The sequence below is a fragment of the Talpa europaea genome, assembly GCF_964194135.1.
Source record: "Talpa europaea genome assembly, chromosome: 10".
NCBI classification, from domain to species: domain Eukaryota; kingdom Metazoa; phylum Chordata; class Mammalia; order Eulipotyphla; family Talpidae; genus Talpa; species Talpa europaea.
In genome coordinates, this window is record NC_140077.1 from 41,613,243 (window position 1) to 41,634,289 (window position 21,047).

The 21,047-nt window shown below is 38.1% G+C and overlaps 1 protein-coding gene across 4 annotated transcripts in view; it reads left to right on the plus strand.

Annotated features, from left to right (window-relative positions):
- The window catches only part of MICU1 (mitochondrial calcium uptake 1), a gene marked incomplete at its 5' end in the record, with an annotated part of 98,174 nt that overhangs the window by 59,430 nt on the left and 17,697 nt on the right, over nucleotides 1–21,047 (plus strand). For all 4 annotated transcript variants that reach the window (XM_084245376.1, XM_084245375.1, XM_084245378.1 and 1 more), the window contains 2 exons: nucleotides 4,891–5,028; nucleotides 15,456–15,564. In XM_084245376.1, coding sequence (XP_084101502.1) covers nucleotides 4,891–5,028; nucleotides 15,456–15,564 — 247 coding nt within the window. The remainder of the gene's footprint in view (nucleotides 1–4,890; nucleotides 5,029–15,455; nucleotides 15,565–21,047) is intronic.

Sequence of the window (21,047 nt, forward strand, 5' to 3'; positions counted from 1 at the left end):
TTTGTTTGGTCTGTAAACCAAGATTATTTACTGTTCACATGCTGTATTCCAGCTCTGTGTATTATGCAGCAAAAAATGCAAAGCATAGATTCTTCCTTCAAAAAGTGTATAATATTTTGAGAGAGAGATAGAGGCAGCAAATATATGTTCAGGCCAAAATTCTAACCCAACCTTGCTAATCTAAAGCCAGTATTCTTATTCACTTTAATATCTTCCATGAAGTCAAACTAAAACTTACCAAACCCTTTACTTAGATCTAAAGATTTTCTATCCAGTATTCTCAATTAAATATACCATGATTTTTTATCCTATGGTATGTTCATGTATCAACCTTGTAATTTTCAGAGTTTTGACTATCAGAATGGAAAGTTAGCCTACTCACTTAATTTGATCACCAACCTGAACTTCCTTAAAAGCAATTTTAAAATAGAAAGAAATCTTGGATTTGAAGTAGAAGTCTAGCAGTTTAGTTTGGTAATGTATAATCTTGTGGTCCTAGACATAAGTGATTATTTTGCCTCCAGCCAAGGGCACCAAGCTATGTAGCCTTCTTTCCAATTTTTGAACCATCATCAGCTCACCAGTTGGTAAAAATACAACCATGTTAGTGTGGACAGTGAAGATGTATCTGATATTTAACAAGCAAGAAAATTCAAGCTTCTGGGGCCTCCCTGGTGATGCAAGGGGTTAAGATGTAACCTATGAAGCTATCTGCAGCCACTACAGCATGAGTTCGATCCCCAGCCAGGGAGCTACCCACACGGTGCAGCAGACCTCTCCTGACTTGCCTACTGCTCCCCCCAGCAGTGTATTTTAGTCAATCTGCCTGTTCTGTTCCCCACTCTGTCTCTGGTGAATGCTCTCACCCCCCACACCTCTGGCCTGTACCCCAGATCTTGAATGCATAAATAATCTTAAAAAAAGAAAAGAAAAGAAAATTCAAGCTCCAGTCACTTTAACCTGAGACTCTTGGATGCCCCATGCCAATTGTAGAAGCATGGAATCCATATTTAAACTATGAACTGAGTATGTCATAAATATTAGGTGGGCTTGCCCTAGAGAACTTTGCCTATAGTTGTTTTTCTTTTTGTATGAGCATAATAGACAGTTGTTCTAAGTCTTGTGGTAGTAGTAGCAGTGGTATGATTAAGATCCCCAAAACCACATGCTGCCATAGGTGTGTTCAGCTCAGTGGCTTGAGAATACTATGCTTACTTGCATTGTAAAGTTAAGAAACTAGAAAAATCCTGTCAGGGAAATGATCATGCTGAAATACTTGCATAAGGGGAGAATTTATTCTAGATGATAGAAAAAGTCTCCTGAAAGACAATTGTTATGAAAGAGAGGTTGAAGTTTGCATTTATTGATATATATTAACCTCCAAAGTCTTAATAAATCAGGGCCCACTTGCAAACACTGATTTCTTTTTCCTTTTACTATTTTTCTGATCACATTTTGGCTTCTGGTCATGAAACACGTTATCTTCTCCTCCTGGCTTTCAACTTCCTTAAATCATGGTCTATAGGTAGACCATCTGTCCTTCCAAAGGCTATTCCTTCTCTCTATGAGGAGTAGGAGTGGGAACAAGAGGTGCTGTATTAACAGAAAGGCAGGAAAAATCTTACAGTTTTTTGGCTCCTTTTCTCTGGCCCACCTTTGCCTGTCCTGCAGCCTCCTGGGGAACAACAGGAAGCCAGCAGCTTGTGTACATTTGAAAAAGTGGCAATGGCTGCAGAAAAGAAAATGCTGGGCCTCTCAGCTGTCCTCCTAGACACAAAAGCGATGCAAATGGTAGAAATGCAGTGTGTGGAAATGCACACATTTCTGTGGCACAGGATCAAATAGAATGGAATTTCTTAATTGTCATTGAAGTAGGACAGTGTTTGGCTAGATAAAATGCAAGTCAGTCACTTGAATTGTTTCCAGACATCCCATTAAAAGCTTTCTGCATTGTATTAATTTCGTAATGAATTATGTTTTCCCCCATACCACCTCCAAAAAAAAAAAAACACCACTTAGGACAGTGAGGTTTTCATTCACACATTAACATACCCACTGGGTTTTGTGGGTGTCACACTTCAGCTCTAGGGACACATGATGTCTAATTATTACCCTTGAAAATTCGTCTCCAATACAGGTCCTTGAGAAACTATGAAGCTCCCTAACCTTAGCATAGTTGGTTGTCAATTAATAAGTGTTGAGTGAATGACACATTAGTTCAAGTGGGTTTCCATTAGCATTTTTGTATTGAGAGAGACAACTCTCCCCTTCCTCTTCCAATCATGTTAAAGACCTCAGAAATAAAGCAGCTTACCGCAGAAGAACCAGAGGTGCAAATTACAGTTAGTAGTAAAGGTTAAAGTGGGTCATGCTGCATAGTGCTCAATTTCATCATTTTTAAGCCCTTTCAGGTTCCACTCACATCAAAATAATAACAACAATAATAGAACACATTACCAAAAAAAGTATGTTTTCAAACACCATTAGTAAAAATGCTAATTTGAACACTGGAATTGTTACTTTGGGGATCTCCATTAGAAATTGTCTCTACTATCTTTAAAATATATAACAGAAGAACAGAAGTGGGTTTTAAGCCCCTGTGGAGAACAGAGGAATACAGACGTTTCCCAAGTCCTGAGCTAGCTGCTGCTGCTGCTGCTGCCTACATTATGAAGAGAAATTGAATCTGTCTTGTAGGATATCACTTAAAACTCATCTAATTCAAATACATGGGATTTCTCTGTACCTGTGAAATCTCCAGGATAACAGTAAAATGAATGTGCTAAATTATTAAAGCCTAGCATGAAGAGCAAGGATCAGTTTTGTTTTGCCTGCCTTGAGGAAGCCCACAGACAAACTAGGCATCACCAGCTTTTCCCCACATTTCAGTAAAAATCTGATTTAAACATTGCAGAAAGTATGCCCAAAAAAGTTTGCAAAACTTTTATCAGTCTTCCATTTTATTTCAGGATGGTAAATTGAACCATAAATCAAATTTAAATTGAATCCTGAAAACTTTTGGTACTGTCAAAAATTAATCAGCTCTGTAAAAGTGATGCTTGGCAAACATGCTGAGTGGTTGAAGTTTAAAAAGAGGCCTTCACTTAAAATTGATGATGCTGATTTCTTTGGAAATAGTTTTGCTTCTCACTTAAATATGACTAAGTCCAGTGACTGTATAAGTATCCAAAATAATGCAGTACTCTCTTATAGGATGAAAGTGAAATTGAAATATATTTCAATGGATCCAGAGAGAGCTGAATTTGAATCCCAGCTCTGCCTCATGTAACTTCAAGTTGCCTTAGTTTTCTCACCTATAAAATTAAACTAATAATATCTGCTCCGTAGGGTTGTAATAGTGATTAAATGAAAAAATTTATGAGTGAAGTATCTGACCCATATTACATGCTCAGTTGATGGTTGCTGTTGTTAAAATATAGTTCTTGAATCTCACCAGTGAGAAAACAAGTTAAGGTGTATATCGATTTATCACACTGACTTAGGAAATGAAAATTGGAAAAAAAAATTTTTTCTATTGAATGCATCCTTATTTTTTGCCTTAAGACAGTCTTATCCCGGGCCTCCCTGGTGGCGCAGAGGTTGAGCGCTGGGTTGCGAAGCTGCCTGCAGCCTTTGCGGCGCCGGTTCAAACCCCGGCTGCTCCCCGGCCACCGGAGGAGGGTCCCACATGGCGCGCAGACCTCTCCTGCCACCCACTGCTCCCCTTAGCAGTGTACTTTGGTCCTTCTGCCTGCTCTGCTTCCTGCTCTGGCTCTGGTGAATTCTCTCACCCTCCCGCACTTCTGACTGTACCCAGTGCTTGTATAAATAAAATAAATAAATCTTTAAAAAAAAAAAAAAAAAGACAGTCTTATCCCCTACTAGAAGGTGAAGGCCCTGAGGATCGAAATGGAATCTTCTCCTTCTTTCCCTTACCCCACAATGACTAACACAGTGCCAGATAACTGATAGACATTCAGGAAACGTTTATTGTTTTGACCTTACTTAGCAATGTCTCACATCTATATATACTCCATGTAGAAATCTAAGTTTTCTGTTATTTTCCATTAAATCCATAAAGAAGTTTTATCTTCAAATCATTTTGCTTTCTAATTGGTTTCTGGGCTAATTTTTAGTCATTTTATTATTTATGTATTTGTAAGTATCATTAACACTGCAGCTAGGAATGAGATAACTTTCTTGTCTCCATTTTTAAATGAAAATCTTGGTTTTCTGGATTATTTAGATTAACTAGAGGTCTTTATGCTTAACCTTTCCATCTGCATATTTAAATATATTTAATGATTTTCCAGTAGTTTTTGTGGTAACTACGCATTTTTTTCAAGTTCTATTGATGGTCTAGAACTTAGTTAACTGTTGGAGAAAACTTGAAAATGCCATACTCTTTCACATCCTTAAAGATCTGAATGTATAACAAATACTAAGTACAGATTAAAGAACTGATTTGACTTTACATATGTATGATTGATCAAATTGATAATAATTAGCTTTTACGTTTTCTCTGAGTAAAGGGGATATGGATGGTCCAGAAAGCACATATTAATAATTATTACTCATGGATTTGAGTGGATCTTTAACATTGGCTTGGAACATACATAAGTTATAGAAGCTCTGTTTTATTCATGTGGAAAGTGAGGCCCAGAATAATTGGGTAACTTCCTGATGTCATAAGTAGTTAGTGGCAGAGCTCAAATAAAAACTTAGGCCTTCTATTTCTGATTAATTTTTTCAAATCTTGCTGAAAATTGTAGTTTGAAAATACAATCCTATCAACTATGTTTTACCATCTAACACAGTTGATTATTCTACATTTCATGTGAAAATACTTTCCATTTTATTCCAAGAACACTCTTTCTGTTTCCTTTCCAGTTTGAACGCCATGACCCTGTGGATGGGAGAATTACTGAGAGGCAGTTTGGTGGCATGCTGTTGGCATACAGTGGGGTGCAGTCCAAGAAGTTGACTGCCATGCAGAAGCAGCTAAAGAAGCACTTCAAAGATGGAAAGGTAAATATCTTTACCAAAGGAAGAAAAGAAACTATGGGAACTTAAAGTTATTACAAAGAATATATAATGAACTAAGGATTATAACTAATTCATTTCTGGTACCTGAAAAGAAAAAAAAGGAGCAGTACGTGAGGAAAAGGGCAAAGTCCAGATCACCCCAGATTTCTTGTTCATGCAAGTTGAACCAAGCTGTGAGCTCTAAGTGAGGGCAGGCTGTACTCTGGGAGAAAGTGGCGTCTTTGCTGAACTCAGTCTAGCTGCTCCCCACAAGGTGTTCCCTTAGTTGTAAGGGCAACTCATCATTAGTTGAGAGTGACAGAGGACATTATTTCTCTCCCAGAGAGCACTTTGACAGTACTACCTGGTACCCAGCTTATCTGTTGGAAATTATAATTTCAAAAAATTAATTGCAAATATTTAGGTAGATTTTTAACTCCTGTGCTGCAAGTATAGTGTTTATATTAAGAAACATTCCTTTCTTTAGATTAGAGGTTTTTTTAATATTTATTTACATATATATTTTTTACATCATTGTTCATTTTTGTACAATGTTTGATTTATCCTCTCAGGTGTAGTCCCCATAAAGTTCCCACCACCAAGTCACCCATGCACCATCACCATAGTCTCTTGTGCTCTCCCCACCCTTATTTTAATCCCTTTCTCTCTCCCTCCCTTGCTGAATGTCTCTAACTTATAGTTGCCTACTAGTTTTGTCTTTTTTTACCTAGATCATACTTATTTTTGAAGTTTGGTTCAGACATAGATTTGACCTTAAAATAATTATCATGATAGGCTAACTCATGTATATTGTAAACTTATATTTAAAAACAACAAATTGAGTGTAGGAGACATTCTGTATTCCTTGAAGGAATATTTTAGCATTGGCAGGAATTAATTTAGGATTTGAAGGAACACTAAAGTGAAAGGACAAATTTTGTCAGATGATAAAAAATCTAGAGAGCTTAATTACTTCTCGCCCAGAATTTCTGGCCTGTTATAGCAAGGAGATTGAGATTGATTGTCCTCTCATGTTGATTAAATAGTTTGTGAACATAGCAATTAACTAAAATGAGAGTTAATCAAGGGCCTTCCTCCTAAGGTGGCCAGTCCATCTCTTTAGGACCATTTCTCATTTATTTTTTTTAAATGTAAACAGACAACCCTTGTCTTGAGCACTTTCCTCTTTTATTTTTTTATTTGTGATTGATTGATTGATTGATTTATACAAGAGCTGGGGTACAGGCCAGAGGTGTGGGAGGGTGAGAGGATTCACCAGAGTCAGAGCAGGGAGCAGAACAGGCAGACAGACTGAAGACACTGCTGAGGGGAGTAGCGGGTGAGGCAGGAGAGGTCTGTCTCACCACGTGGATTTCTCCCTGGCCAGCCAGGAATCGAACTGGCATTGCTGAGGCTGCCAACAGCTTCACAGCGCTGTGCTCAACCTGCTGTGCCACTGGGGAGGCCCAGGACAATTTCTCATTAAAGGGGAATCACCAGCTGCTTTCTAATTGCTTCTTTTATTCCACTTTGGATTTGTTAAATGAAAATATAAGTTTTCATTTCACCCATGTTAATCAATTTCTGTGTGGGGTTCTGTCAAGATATCAAACTAGACCTAGAAGACTGAAGATCCTTCCTAGTGAAGGTATTAAATAAATATTTACATATTATTTAATGCCCAGGCAATGCTTTGTGGCCATTTTTCTTTTTCTGTCTTTCTAACAGCTTGTTAGATCTCATTTTGCTTTTGAGAAGATAGAATCAGACAGAAAGAGAAATTAGTGGTACACCCAGTCTGGACTACAATTCAAGGCTCTATTCCAGATTTTGCCTTTTCCATAGCAAAGTGCTATTTCACTTACTATACACTTACTCTAAAGCAGTTCTTCTCAACCTGGGTCACTCAGTAGGATCACTTGGGGACTTTTTAAGAAATGTGATTGTTAGAACTCTCTTCAAATTAAATCAGAAGCTTACTGGATAGATCCAGGCATCACTATTTCTTAAAGAGCTCCCCACGGAATTCTAATGTACAGTTAAGCTCATAAGCTATGGCTCTGGATGAACCATGTTTCATCAGTGTCCCTTGCAATTTTGTCCCTTAGTAATAGCTTGAAGAATTGGGGAATTCACCAAGCCTGGAAAAATAATCCATAATCCATGCTGTAACTGCCATTTTTCTTATTGGCAAAGACAGTTTTCTTTTCTTTTTAATGGGGAACATGTTTATTTTGGCTTTATTTTTTAAAAGATTTATTTATTTATGCATACAAGAGCTGGGGTGTAGGCCAGAGGTGCAGGGGGTGAGAGGATTCACCAGAGACAGATTGGGGAGCAGGACAGGCCAATTGACTAAAATGTCCAGCTGAGGGGAGCAGTGGGCGAGACAGGAGAGGTCTGCTGTGACATGTGGTTCAGCTCACTGGCCTGGGTCAAACTTGTGTTGAAGTGACTACCAATACCTTTATAGTGCTGAGACTTACCCCCTTGCACCACTATTGCACCCTGTTTTGGCTTTATTTTAAACATCCCTAACCTCTACCATATTTTCTCCATCTTCCCCCCCAATATCTTTTCTTCTGTGAATTCTTGTAGACCAAATCTGACTCAACTTTAAAATTTCCTTACCTTCCATTCATCAAATGGTAGGCTTCTCCCTATTAAAAGAAAGACAGTTTTGGGCCTCCCTGGTGGCGCGGGTGGTTGAGCGCTGCACTGTGAAGCTGTCCGCAGCCTCTGTAGTAGTGCAGGTTCGATCCCAGCCGGCCACAGAGAAACCCACATGGCGCAGCAGACCTCTTGTGTCTTGCCGGCTGCTCCCCTCAGCAGTGTATTTCGTCAGTCTGCCTCTTGTGTTCCCCACTTTGTCTCTGGTGAATCCTCTCACCCTCCTGCACATCTGGCCTGTATCCCAGTTCTTGTATTAAAAAACAAAAACAAAAACAAACTACAGGGCCTCCCCGGTGGCGCAGCGGTTGAGCGCTGGGTTGCGAAGCTGCCCGCAACCTCTGCAGTGCCGGTTCGATCCCCGGCTGCCGGGCGAGGGTCCCACATGGCGCGCAGACCTCTCCTGCCGCCCGCTGCTCCCCTCAGCAGTGTACTTCGGTCCTTCTGCCTGCTCTGCTACCCGCTCTGGCTCTGGTGAATTCTCTCACCCTCCCATGCTTCTGACTGTACCCAGTGCTTGTATAAATAAATAAATCTTAAAAAAAATTTTTTAAAAAACTACCAAAAAACAGTTTTCTGAGGCTTCTTAAATGTAATTCACAGTGGTGATCCTCTATGATAAAGAATACAGAAGCTGCTAATTTTAATAATTTAGCAAGTCCCTTTAAGGATGAATTGAAAATTACAGTGCAGTTCAATGATAAACAATGCTATGTGCAAGACTAAACTGTATGCTGAGAAAAATAAGAGATAAACCAAAACCCCATCACCTAGCTTCAAGAAATACATAGACTGTAGTAGTCTAGTAAGAAAAAAAAGTATGCCATGAACTATATAATTTCATATTCATAGTCAGTATATATTGAAAACCCACTATGTGCCAAGCACTCTTGTAAATATTGGAAATACAGTAATGAGCAAAACTAAGTCTCTGCCCTCATAGAACTTAACATTGATAGTGGAGGGAGATAGATATTAAACAGATAACTATAATGTAAGGCAAGTCACTCAACTCTATATAAAGTCTAAACTAAAGATGTGAAATCTTTGGGGACCACCAGTGAAAAGGATTGGAAGTAACAAAGAATTCCTGGAGGAGGTATAATCTGAACTAGGCCTTATAAGTAGAGTAGGATTTTTGACAAGTAGAGGTTATAGATATTTGCTTTTGTACATGGTTTCACTTATAGCCCTAGCCCCCATAACTTGCTGTATATATCATTACCTGTCAGTACTGCAGCTAACCATTAAGTAGGGTTACTACTTATCAAATAGTTAAAACTATTTGATTATTAACTTTTAATATTACCTGTGGATAATGTTCATGTGGGCTTAATCTTCCAGATACTTGAGAATTGAACCACATTGTGGTCATCATGGAATATCAGATTTAGAAACATTGCTAGCATATCTTTCAAAAAACTCTCAACTCCAATTATTAAGTGCCCACCAAAGTCACTATGTCATATAGTGAGGTGTGGCCATTAAACTAAAAAGACTGATTAAATTTGTTTTACTGATAAGCATTGAAACCTGCATTCCCCCAAAGGAGTACTCACCTATGAATTACTATGAAGAAATTTAATTTTGTGGTTATTTTTCCCCTATTTTGTTTTTCTTCACAATGAATTTCATATACCTAACCTTTCCTTTATTTCCTATCCCTTAATGCCCTACACATACAGAAATGGAAAGTATATTTCAGAGCTAAATCAAATAAATTCATTACCACTGGTTCTGTAGTAACAAGTCTGCCAACTCACTTAGGGCATCGACATGGCACTTACTGAGTACCTTCTATCTATTACACATTTCACTTATCTTCTCCCTAATCATCACTTCATGCATGGTGGGAGGTATCACCATTTTTTCAAATGAAAACTGCTTTTCTGAGCTTAGTTATTTGCAAGAGATCACACAGAAAGAAGCACCAGTATTCTAAGACGGATCTGTCTCATCCCAAAGTCCCCAATCTTCCTAGTAAAGAGTCTTTTTATTGCCACTCCTTTTACCCATGATTTGAATAAGCACACAGGTTTTTGGGGAAACAAGAAGACCAGTGTTGCTAGACTCTAGTCTATAGGTTCTTTTTTTTTTTTTTTAAATATTTATTTATTTATTTTAGAGGCATGTTTTATTTATTTGTTTGTTTGTTTGTTTGTTTTTGTTTATACATGCACTGGGTACAGTCAGAAGTGCAGGAGGGTGAGAGAATTCACCAGAGCCAGAGCGGGGAGCAGAGCAGGCAGAAGGACCAAAGCACACTGCTGAGGGGAGCAGCGGGCGGCAGGAGAGGTCTGCGCGCCATGTGGGACCCTCCTCCGGTGGCCGGGGAGCAGCCGGGGATCGAACCGGCGTGGCAGAGGCTGCGGGCAGCTTCACAACCCAGTGCTCAACCGCTGCGCCACCGGGGAGGCCCTCTAGTCTATAGGTTCTTAAGAAGATAACTGGAAAGGTAAATTGTGAAAGCAAAGTTGGGAGGCCTTTGAATACTAGACTAAGAAGTTTGGGATCTGTACAGTTGACAGTGGAAACTCAGTGATATTTATTTTGTGAGCAGGAAGATTAGATACTTGTAGAAATGTATGAATGGAAATTAATCTAATTTTCTCCCTGCTGCCAGATACCAGTTGAAGAGAAGTCTGGGGTTTGCAATGGGAAAATGCTTTTTTGGAGCAGGACAGGCATAGTAACACCTCTGAAAAACTACGCAGGAAATTGATGACTGTGACTACATGTAGGAAGGGAGACTAGAAGGAAGAGTAAAGGAACAAGTGCATTATACTGTATAACACTTTGTACCATATTCATATGTTACCAGGTGTAAAAATAATTAAAACTTCTAAAAAACTAAACAGGAGATTGTGCAGATGATAGATAAGATTGGTGAGAAGCACAGCATATAAGGAAGAAAAGAAGGAGACTATTTTATCTTTTCAGTGGGCCATAGAAAGAACTCAAGCAATAGGAGTCCTGAGGGATTTGCAGAGGGATTTGCTATGAAAAACAAGCAAAGGGCTCATTCATTACAGTGTTTTGCTCCCATCCATGGCCTGCCAGCACTAGATATCTGACTTTACATCTGACTCTAGAGGAAGCTAAATTTCCCTTACCCCTTTCTCATCTACTCCAACTGCTTTTTATTTTTTAACAGATTTATTGAGGCAGAATTTATATACCATAAAATTCCCCCTTTTTAAGTGTACAATTGAATGATTTTGAGTAAATTTATAGTTGTGATCATCACTGCAATTCAGTTTTACAACATCTTCATTACCCCAAAAGATTCCTCATCTTAGTTTGCAGTCAGTTCCCATTTCTGCCCTAGCCCCAGACAACCATAAATCTTTCTCTGTAGATTTTCCTTGCCAGACATTATATATAAATGCAATCATATGATAATATCATCTTTTGTGTCTGATTTTCTTTTTACTTGTAGCATATGTTGTTGCTTACTAATACTTATGTTGAGAGTATATTACTGTTTATTGCTGAATGGTAAATATTCCCTTGTATGGATATACTACATTTTGTTTACTCATTCCCCAGTGGATGAGCATTTGAATTGTTTCCAATTTTTGGTGGTTATAATACTACAATGAAATTTGCACACAAGTCTTTATGTGGACCTATGTTTTCATTCCTCTTGAGATTCCTGCCAAACTGCTTTTCCATAGTGCGGGTAGCACAATAAGAATGAAAGCATACATTTCCACAGCAGTATATGAGAGTTCCATTTTCTCCACATCTTCACCATTTGTTATTGTCTTTTTTATTACATTTACTCTAACAGTTGTGTAGTGGTATCTCATTATTTTAGTTTGCTTTTTTCCTAATGACTGATAATCCCGAGCATCATTCATATAGTTAGCCATTCATGTATCTTGTTGGTAGTGTCGACTGAAATATCTTTTTAATTTTTAAAAATCCTTTACCAGATAATGTGATTTTTAATATTTTGTCCATCTCTGATTTGTCTGTTTTCTCAGTTTCCTTAAGCACTAAATGCCGCAGACTTGCACAGCAGTGAACGATGAGGGCCGTCTCAGGGTTGAGAGACTGCGCAGGGTGGTCAGGGATTCGGTTAAAGAAATGACAAACAGACACACTTCAAGAGTGAAAATCTGAGTGTAATTTTATTTAAGTTGGTGACCAGTATATATATGTTTTTCTAAAGGCATAGGATCGGTTATCAGTGAACTAAACCAGTTGGCTCATAGGTTTACTTATCAATGACAAGGCAGTGATTTATGTCCAGAGTTACATTTGGATCTAGGCACATTCCTAAGCAGTCAGACCATTGGTTTTGTCTTTTGTTTTATATAATTAAATTTTCTCTTAGCTAACCACTAAATTCACTAATTATTATTAATTATAACAGGTGCACTTATTTTTATGTAATAACACTTTTTCATTAAGGATCAAAGCTAAGGAATTTTAACATATAACAGCAATTGTTGAACTAACAATTTTGTTGTTACACAAGGTTTAGTGGTGTTTCATTTGAGTCATCCTTGTTACTAGATTTCATATGTTTCTTTAATTTAGCAATCAATGACCTTTATAGACAGAGAAAGAGAAAAGATTTTAGAAAGAGAAAAGATTTTAGAGAGACAGTTGTATTAGAATAAAGTTTGTGGGCCTTGAGAAGGCGAGATAAGTTTCCATGCGGACAGCATTCCTGTAGTGGCTCCTGGTGGTCGTTATCTTTCAACAGGCTTCCGTCTTATCTATGTCTTCAGGGAGTTTGCTGTTCTCCCCCTGCCCGCTGGTTCCTTGCCCAGCCGGACCTAGGGATTTCTAGAGGTCACTGCAGGGGGAGGTGCAGCAGGTATGTCTTCAGGGGGTTTTGCTGTTCTCCCCCTGCGTGCTGGTTGCCCAGCTGGACCTAGGGGCCGTGGCGCAAGCCATTAGCCCTAAGGGTCACTGCAGGGGGAGGTGCAGCAACTAAAGTTTTCAATTTTGCTAAGGTTTCATTTATCAGTATTTTTCTTTTATAAATTGTGCATTTTGTGTTTTTACCTAAGAGTCTGTTGCCTCACCCAAGGTAATGGGTGTTTTTCCCCTCAACATTTTATCGTTTGCTTTTCAATTTGAAAGACAGTTCTGTTTCCTTGTTTAACAAATTCCTAATATTAAATTCATTTTTAAGAACATGAAATGATTCTACTGTCCACAAAGCATTATTAATTTTATCTTCATTTTTAGTTATCTAGAACCTAGTTTTATATAAGCTCATCTTTCCAAAGGTACAGTAGATAACCAGTTTGTTGCACAGTTGGTTACAGAATAAAATGACTCCTCTTTTTCCAATCTCTCCATCTATGTCAATTCCACGCCTAAGAGACGAATAGTTCCTTTTGACTCCTGTGGTGTAGGTCAAGTCACCTGTAAACAGGTTGTGCATAAGCTCCAGCTTCTAGTCTGAATGATTCAACTTGCAATAAGTATGTCCTTCCTTTCATTTTCCATTTTACCAGCACAACCTCATGTTAAATCTTCTTCTAGCTTTATTCTAATTATAACCTTCTGGATTTTTTAACAAGGTAGTTACCAAGAAATAAGAATATTGTGGCTGACTTCTTTAAATAAGGTCTATCTAAATTAGAAAGCTCTATAATAGCAAGGCTCAAATCCAGTACAGTTTTATTTACCTCATTGTTCCTGGCATAGCGCTGAGTGGTTTAGTAAATGTTCAATAAATATTTTTATTATGTCTCTGTAGTAGAAGCAAAGTGTTCATAGTTTGATTTAATAATGACATAATATGACTTGTATTTCACTATTTTTCTCAATGATCGAATGACTAGACCCATTCAAATCCTTTTCTCTCTGTGTGCTTAAATAATTTCCAGCATAAGCACACTAGTCTTGAACTGTAGCATTTGATGTTTCATGATAATTTAACAAATATGGATATTGTTTATCAGGAAAGGAAGCATTTCCTCTGCCATGCCTTTCTGTTTTATGAAATTTACATTAACATTTTAGTCTTTTAAAACCCTTTGAATAACTCAGATCTGTATGCTTCCCTTTGCCTATTGAAATCCAGACCTTAAAAACAATGTAAATAACCTTTCACATTTTTTTAATTTGATTTAAAAATATATAACATAAATTTATCATCTTATCATTTTTTATTGTTCAGCGGCATTGTTGTATTCACAGTGTTGTACAGTCATCACCTCCTTCCTTCTCCAGAACTTTTTTCATCTTCCAAAAATGAAACTCTGTATCCGTTAAACAATAATTTCCCATTCTCCCCTTCTTTCTGCACCATCATTCTACTTTCTGTCTCTGAATTTATTCTAGGTACTTCATATAAATACTGTATTTGTCCTTTTGTGACTTGCTTATTTCACTTGGCATAAGGTTTAGTCATGTTGTATTTCGTGTCAGTAATTCTTTCTTTTTAAAGGCTTGATAATAGTCCATTATATATATGCCTCATTTTGTTATCTTTTCATCTGTCAATGAATACTTGAGTTGTTTACAGCTTTGCATGTTCTCTGATGGAAGGCAAGGGAAGATGATATTATTGTATCTATCTACAAGCAGGTGATATTGTAGAACCTGTTCTTCTGGCCCAGTGGGATTGTCCTCTTAAGGTTGATTCTACCCTAGTGCTTACATTAGAAAGCATACTAGAGCATCTTTATAAGGAATGAGTGTCACTTCTGGATGCTCTAAGGCAAGGTCAAGAGGATAACCTCAAGTTAAGGGAAAGTTATTTAATATAGGACTTCCAGTTCACTGCCTATAATTACAGAATTTGTTACATAGTAGTTATCAATGAATGCTTATAGATGCACTGTTCTACATAATTGCCAAAAACTGGAAAAAACCCAAGTAGAAGGAATAATTAAATTGTGTTATATTCACACAATGGATATATATATATAACAATAAAAATGAATTAAGACATACATAAAAATGTGAACAGATCTTAGAAAGACACTACATATAATAGAATGCATGTTTATATTTATGAAGTTCAAAAGCAGACATAATTAAGTTACTGTTTGTGTTTAAAGATATATAGGTAGAAAGTAATGCTATTTTTTTGAAAGCAAGGAAATGAATCCCCTCAAATTTAAAGGAGTGATTACTACTGGGGGGAAGAAGAGATAGTGATTGGAAAGGACCATGTTGCCAAAGGAAGGGAGGCTTCTGGGATGCTGATGATAGTCTATTTCATGACCTAATTAAAGGGCCTTGTTAGAAATATTTTTGTTAAAGATATCTAGCCGTCAGGCCTCCCGGTGGCGCAGCAGGTTGAGCACAGCGCTGTGAAGCTGTCTGCAGCCTTTGCAGCATGGGTTCGATTCCTGGCCGGTCAGGGAGATTCCCACATGGCGCAGCACACCTCTCCTGTCTTGCCTGCTGCTCCCCTCAGCAGAGCTTTTAGTCTGTCTGCCCATTCTGCTCCCTGCTCTGTCTCTGGTGAATCCTCTCACCCTCCTGCACCTCTGGCCTATACCCCAGCTATTGTATAAATAAAAAATAAATCTTTTTAAAAAAAAAAAAGATATCTAGCCATCACTGTCAAATTTTACATGTGAGGGGAAACATTTAGCCAACTTAGGGTAACCCTGTTATGTATAAATTTGATGTTCCTTAACTAATTGATTCAGTCTCTGTTCTAGACAAAGCATAAATAATATCTCATTTATATGCATAAATAACTGCCTGGTTTTCTGCATTTTGTGCTGCTTTTTATTACAGGTTCCTACTTTACCTTGCTGTTGCTCTTCTTTTAGGGTCTGACCTTTCAGGAGGTGGAGAACTTCTTTACTTTCCTAAAGAATATTAATGATGTGGACACTGCATTGAGCTTCTACCATATGGCTGGGGCATCTCTTGATAAAGGTAATGAAACCCCAAAATTTTTTTCTTGAAGGTGTAAACATTGAATCTGTAAACTATTGAGTATCTACATCTCCTTAACAGTATGTGAGTTTTTCATGACATTGTTTTTTGATTTATTTTGCTCTGTTGACATTTTATGAGCTTTCACATTTCACCCTGGGAGGCCAAGCTCAGCAGATGTATTTTCTTGTGATAAAGCTTCAGAACAACTCGCTCCTAATGATTTATCCATGAGAAATGAAAATACATGTCCTCAAAGACTAACACAAGAATCTTCATAGCAGCTTTATTCACGATAGCCAATAAGTGGAAACAGCTAGTATCCAACAGAAAAATGTATAAATTGTGGAGGATTACTATAATAGATTCCTGCTCAAAAAAAGGAATACATGCAACAAATGAATGGTTTCAAAAAAGCTGAGAGAAACTTTGAAAGGCATGTACACTGTATAATTCCATTCTAGAACAAATAAAATTATGGTGAAAAAATACCAGAATTAAGGTTGCCTCTTGAGGGTGAGTAGGCAGAAACTGACTGTGAAGGGACTGAGAGAAGAAAACAGATACTGAACTTTAGAATAGAGTCTTGCTAAAAGTATTTAGGGCATAGTGCACTTATGTATGCAACTTATGTATGTTCATCATGTCAGTATGACTTGCTCACAGCAAAAGTGATATACCAATGGAAGCAGTTGGCTCAGGTGATTATTCTGAACCTTCCATGCCAAATAATTGCTGAATATGCACCTGTGCTGGATTGTCACACCACTCATATTGCTTACAAGTTTGCTAAGCTGAAGGAGATGGATCATTCCAGGAAAAAAAATTAGAATAATGGCCCCAATTCCTTGAAATATGGTAATGCTACCATAATTGATATGATTCCTGGCAAGCCCATGTGTGTTAAGAACTTCTCTGACCACCCTTTTCTGGATTGTTTTGCTGTTCATGATATGAGATAGTCGCTTGCTATGGAAGTTATCAAAGCAGAGGATAAAGAAGGCAGCTGGAGCTGGCAGGGTCGCCAAGACTGCCCGGGAAGCTCAGAGGCTGAATGAATGTTACCCTCAATACCTGACATCCCAGTTTTAAAAATGGTGGAAGAACAGTCTCAGAACTCTTAGTCTCAATTGATCCTTTAAGTTTAATAGTAAAAGACTAGATAATGATAGTACTGCATCATCAAACCTTTAGAAAGAAAGGAGAATGTTTTGTGAGCCATTTGTTTTTTCGTATGTGTGGCAGTTTTAAGTTATTAATTTTTAAAATCAGTACTTTTTAGTGGAAACAATGACCAGAAATTTGTCACATTTTGAGATTCATTAAAATAAAGTTTAATGAGAAAAAAGAAATACCTCCTCTAACCTTTATAGAATCCTTTGAAAAAAATTGATGATACCATGGAGATGATATATATGTGTGTGTAGCACCACAAGGTCATTTCTCCAGAACACTTTGATTATATCACTCTGTTCCTCAAACAAGATTTGATGGCATCTGTGGATCCAAAGATCAAATATTTGAAGTCATTATTTAGTAAAATTAATAAGCTCTTTTTTATACTATCATACCTTTTCTTTTTTGAAAAGTCCAGCTAAAGATATTAGAATTTCCTTAAAGAATAATTATATAGGATGACTCAACTATCTGTGTTAAAATTATAGGGTTTAAGAAATAGAATGTTTCAGGGTAGTAGTAGCAAAGTGCAACCTAGCTGTTAAAAAGATACAGTGTCTTTTATATAGCTTCAGGCCATTTTCCGGGATGTTTACTGTCCATATCGTCCATGCCTCATTATCCTTGCTAATAGAGGCAGTGGCACAAATTATATAGTCATAGCTGATATCAAAAAATGTGTTTGGCTTTGAGATATATGCTATTTGGCATTTGTTTTGACTTCTTTGAATGTTGTTTATCTGTGTAACTTTGGATTCCCTGAGTGTAAATGATAGACATGTAGAGGAAACTAGCCTGGATCCCTGCAAAGTAATAGAGCGAAGTAAGCGTATTCATTTCCTAGGGCTATTCTAACAAATTACCACAAACTTGGTGATTTAAAACAACAGAAGTTTATTGTCTCACAGTTCGGAAGGCCACAAACCTCTGCCTCTAAATGCCCTAGGGGAGACAGCGCCCTTATTCTTCTAGCTTCTGGTGGATCTAGTCATTGCTTAATTCCAATCATTGCATCTGTTGTCACATGACCTTCCTCACCTTTCTTTGTTTCTTTCATCTGTATCTCTCTTGTGAGGACATTTATCATTGGATTTAGGACCCTCTTGGGTAATTCTTATCCCAGATATCATCCTAAGATTCTTAATCACATCATTATTAAAAAAAAAACAAACAAACAAAACCCTGCTACCTGTAGCACTTATAATTTTAAAGAGTCCAGTAAAATGGTAGCAGAGTGACAATTCTGGGGGACTCATCTCCATATATGCATAACTAAAATGCAATAAAGTGAAATCAGCTCCCCACCTGCAAAAAGAAATAAACAAACAAAAAAGAAACCATGCAACAAGAGCAATGGCCCAGAAGGTAGAAAAAACTGTAATTGAACTTGTTTGCAGTGACGGCAGTACAACTCAGTGGGAAGGAGCCCCCCCTTAGAGTTGTTGATGCAGGGGCACATATCCACATCTGGGACTTTGGAGACCCAGCACTATACTAGATGAGGGGTATAGAGAATTTGCATACAGGATAGAGGGTGCACTGTAGGAATAGGGGTGCAGAGTGATAATTACTTGAGCCTGAGGCTCCCAATATAGAACAGTTGGAGCCAGCATGAACCACTTAGGAATCCTCATAGTATAGGCTATTATTTCCTGCCTGAGGCTGTGATATTCTAAATAACTGCCTTACAGCCACCCAAGCCAAAACCAAGACAACAGCTGAATGCTGTTTAAGCACCTGGATCTTAACAACAGGAGCAAGCACCACAGGGTAAGTCTCTGTACTGAAAGCAAAGAGAACAGCTCCTGTCTTGTTTCCTTTCTCAACTACAATTCACACCCATTGCTGCAGCTAGTACTCCCATAGCCTAGAGGTTGAGGCTGGCACAAGGCTATATGAGTTATTTAGTCCAAGGAGTTGTCTGGGGGAAATAATCCTATGGATCCCCATGACCAACAACTCTGATGCCCAAAGCGTAGTAGAAAGCTTAAATCCTTGTTGCTCACTGGAGGCCGTCCCTCAGGTGCTCTATTGCCCAAGTTCCTTTTGCGTCTTACCCCCTTGCCGATGCCAGTTCTCTGCCCTTCTCAATAGGTGCAAAGACAGAAGTCTGAAAGTTTATCCCTATTACAACCCAACAAAACTATGAAGAGACAGAAAATGTATCACAAATGCTGAAGAAAAAATTAAAAGCCCATGAGAACTCTTAATTTAGCAGAATATGCTTGAAGAGGGATGTAAGGTAACAGTTATAATAGTGCTTGCTGAATTAAAAAAAAATGATGTAAACTAGGAACAGAATAAAGACTGAGAAAATACAAGCCTGTTACAACTAGAACTAATGAATCTAAACTATATCCTAACTGAATTAAAAAAAAAAATATATATATATATAAAATAGGGGGCCTCAACAGTAGACAAACACAAGAAATGGAGAGAATTAGTGAACTTGAAAGTGCAATGTCAACGAATACACAAGTAGAGCAACAAAGAGAAAAAAGAATTTTAAAAAATGAAAATAGTACAGGAACATTTTGGAATAACCTAAAGAAAAATGACATATCATGGGGGTCCCAGAGGATCTGTGAAAGAAAATTTATTTATATAAATACTTGGCTGAAGACCATCTCAACCTGAGAAACAAACCATATGACCCAAGAGATCCAAAGAGTTCCAAACAAAATGATACAAGACAGATATACTCCATGATGCTTTATAATAAAACTCCTGAATATTAAAAACATTGAAGAAAAAAAAGTAACCTATAAGGAAACACCAGTTAAACTGTCCACTGTTTTTTGGGGTTTTTTTTTTTTTTTTTTTTTGGTAGAAACTGGATAGGCAAAAAGAGAATGGCAGGAGAGTGGAAATGGAATCTAAGTGAAACATAAAATGAAGATGGAAAAAAAAGACAATGACAAACTTAAAAAGTCTCAATAATCACTTTAAATACAAAAGTTCTAAATTCACCAGTTAACAGGTATAGTGTGGCTGAATGGATTTCAAAACAAATTGAACCTTCTGCTGTTTACAGGAAACACATCTTACCAACAAAGACAGAGTACAAGGTTAGAAGACAATTCTACAAGCAAATGGCAATCAAAAAAAAGTCAAAAACAACTATATGTATATCAGATAAAATAGATTTCCAATTTAAAAAGGTTGTAAAAATATTAACTACAACAAATTAATATGGAGGGATTTTATTACTCCACTTGTGGACAGATCACCAAGAGAATAAATAAGAAACAGTAGCCTTAAAAAGAGATACTAAACCAAATAGCTCCGTACACATTTTTTTTCAAGTCCCCGTGGAAGATTTTCAAAAATACACCATATGTTGGGACACAAGTCAGTTAGCAGTAAAACTACAAAATCAGAGTCAAATGATACACTCTTTCTTTTTTTTTTTTTTTTTTTTAAAGATTTTTTTATTTTTTTATTTTTTTATACAAGCACGGGGCACAGTCAGAAGCGCGGGAGGGTGAGAGAATTCACCCGAGCCAGAGCGGGGAGCAGAGCAGGCAGAAGGACCGAAGGACACTGCTGAGGGGAGCAGCGGGCGGCAGGAGGGGTCTGCGCGCCATGTGGGACCCTCCTCTGGTGGCCGGGGAGCAGCCGGGGATCGAACCGGCGCCGCAGAGGCTACAGGCAGCTTCGCAACCCAGCGCTCAACCGCTGCGCCAATGGGGAGGCCCAAATGATACACTCTTTCTGACCATGGTAGAATAAACTGGAAATCAACTATTAAAAAATGAAACAAGAGGACCTCCCCGGTGGCGCAGCAGTTGAGTGCTGGGTTGCGAAGCTGCCCGCAGCCTCTGCAGCGCCGGTTTGATCCCCGGCTGCTCCCCGGCCACCAGAGGAGGGTCCCACATGGCGTGCAGACCTCTCCTGCTGCCCGCTGCTCCCCTCAGCAGTGTATTTTGTCAGTCTGCCTGTTCTGTTCCCCGCTCTGGCTCTGGTGAATTCTCTCACCCTCCCGCGCTTCTGACTGTACCCAGTGCTTGCATAAATAAATAAATAAAGAGTAAAAAAAAAGAAACAAGAACAAAACCCTAAATACATGAATATTAATATCCAATATGCTTAATAACCATTGGATGAAAGAGGAAATTAAATTTTAAAATACCTTAAGAGTAATGAAAATGAGGAAATAAGCTACCAGATCTGTGAGATACAGCAAAAGCAGTCTTAAGAGGGAACATGTTACAGGACCTCCCTGGTGGCATAGAGGTTAAGTCAGTGCTATCAGGCTATCACAGCCGTGGCATGAGTTCGATCCTCAGCCAGGGAGCTAACCCACA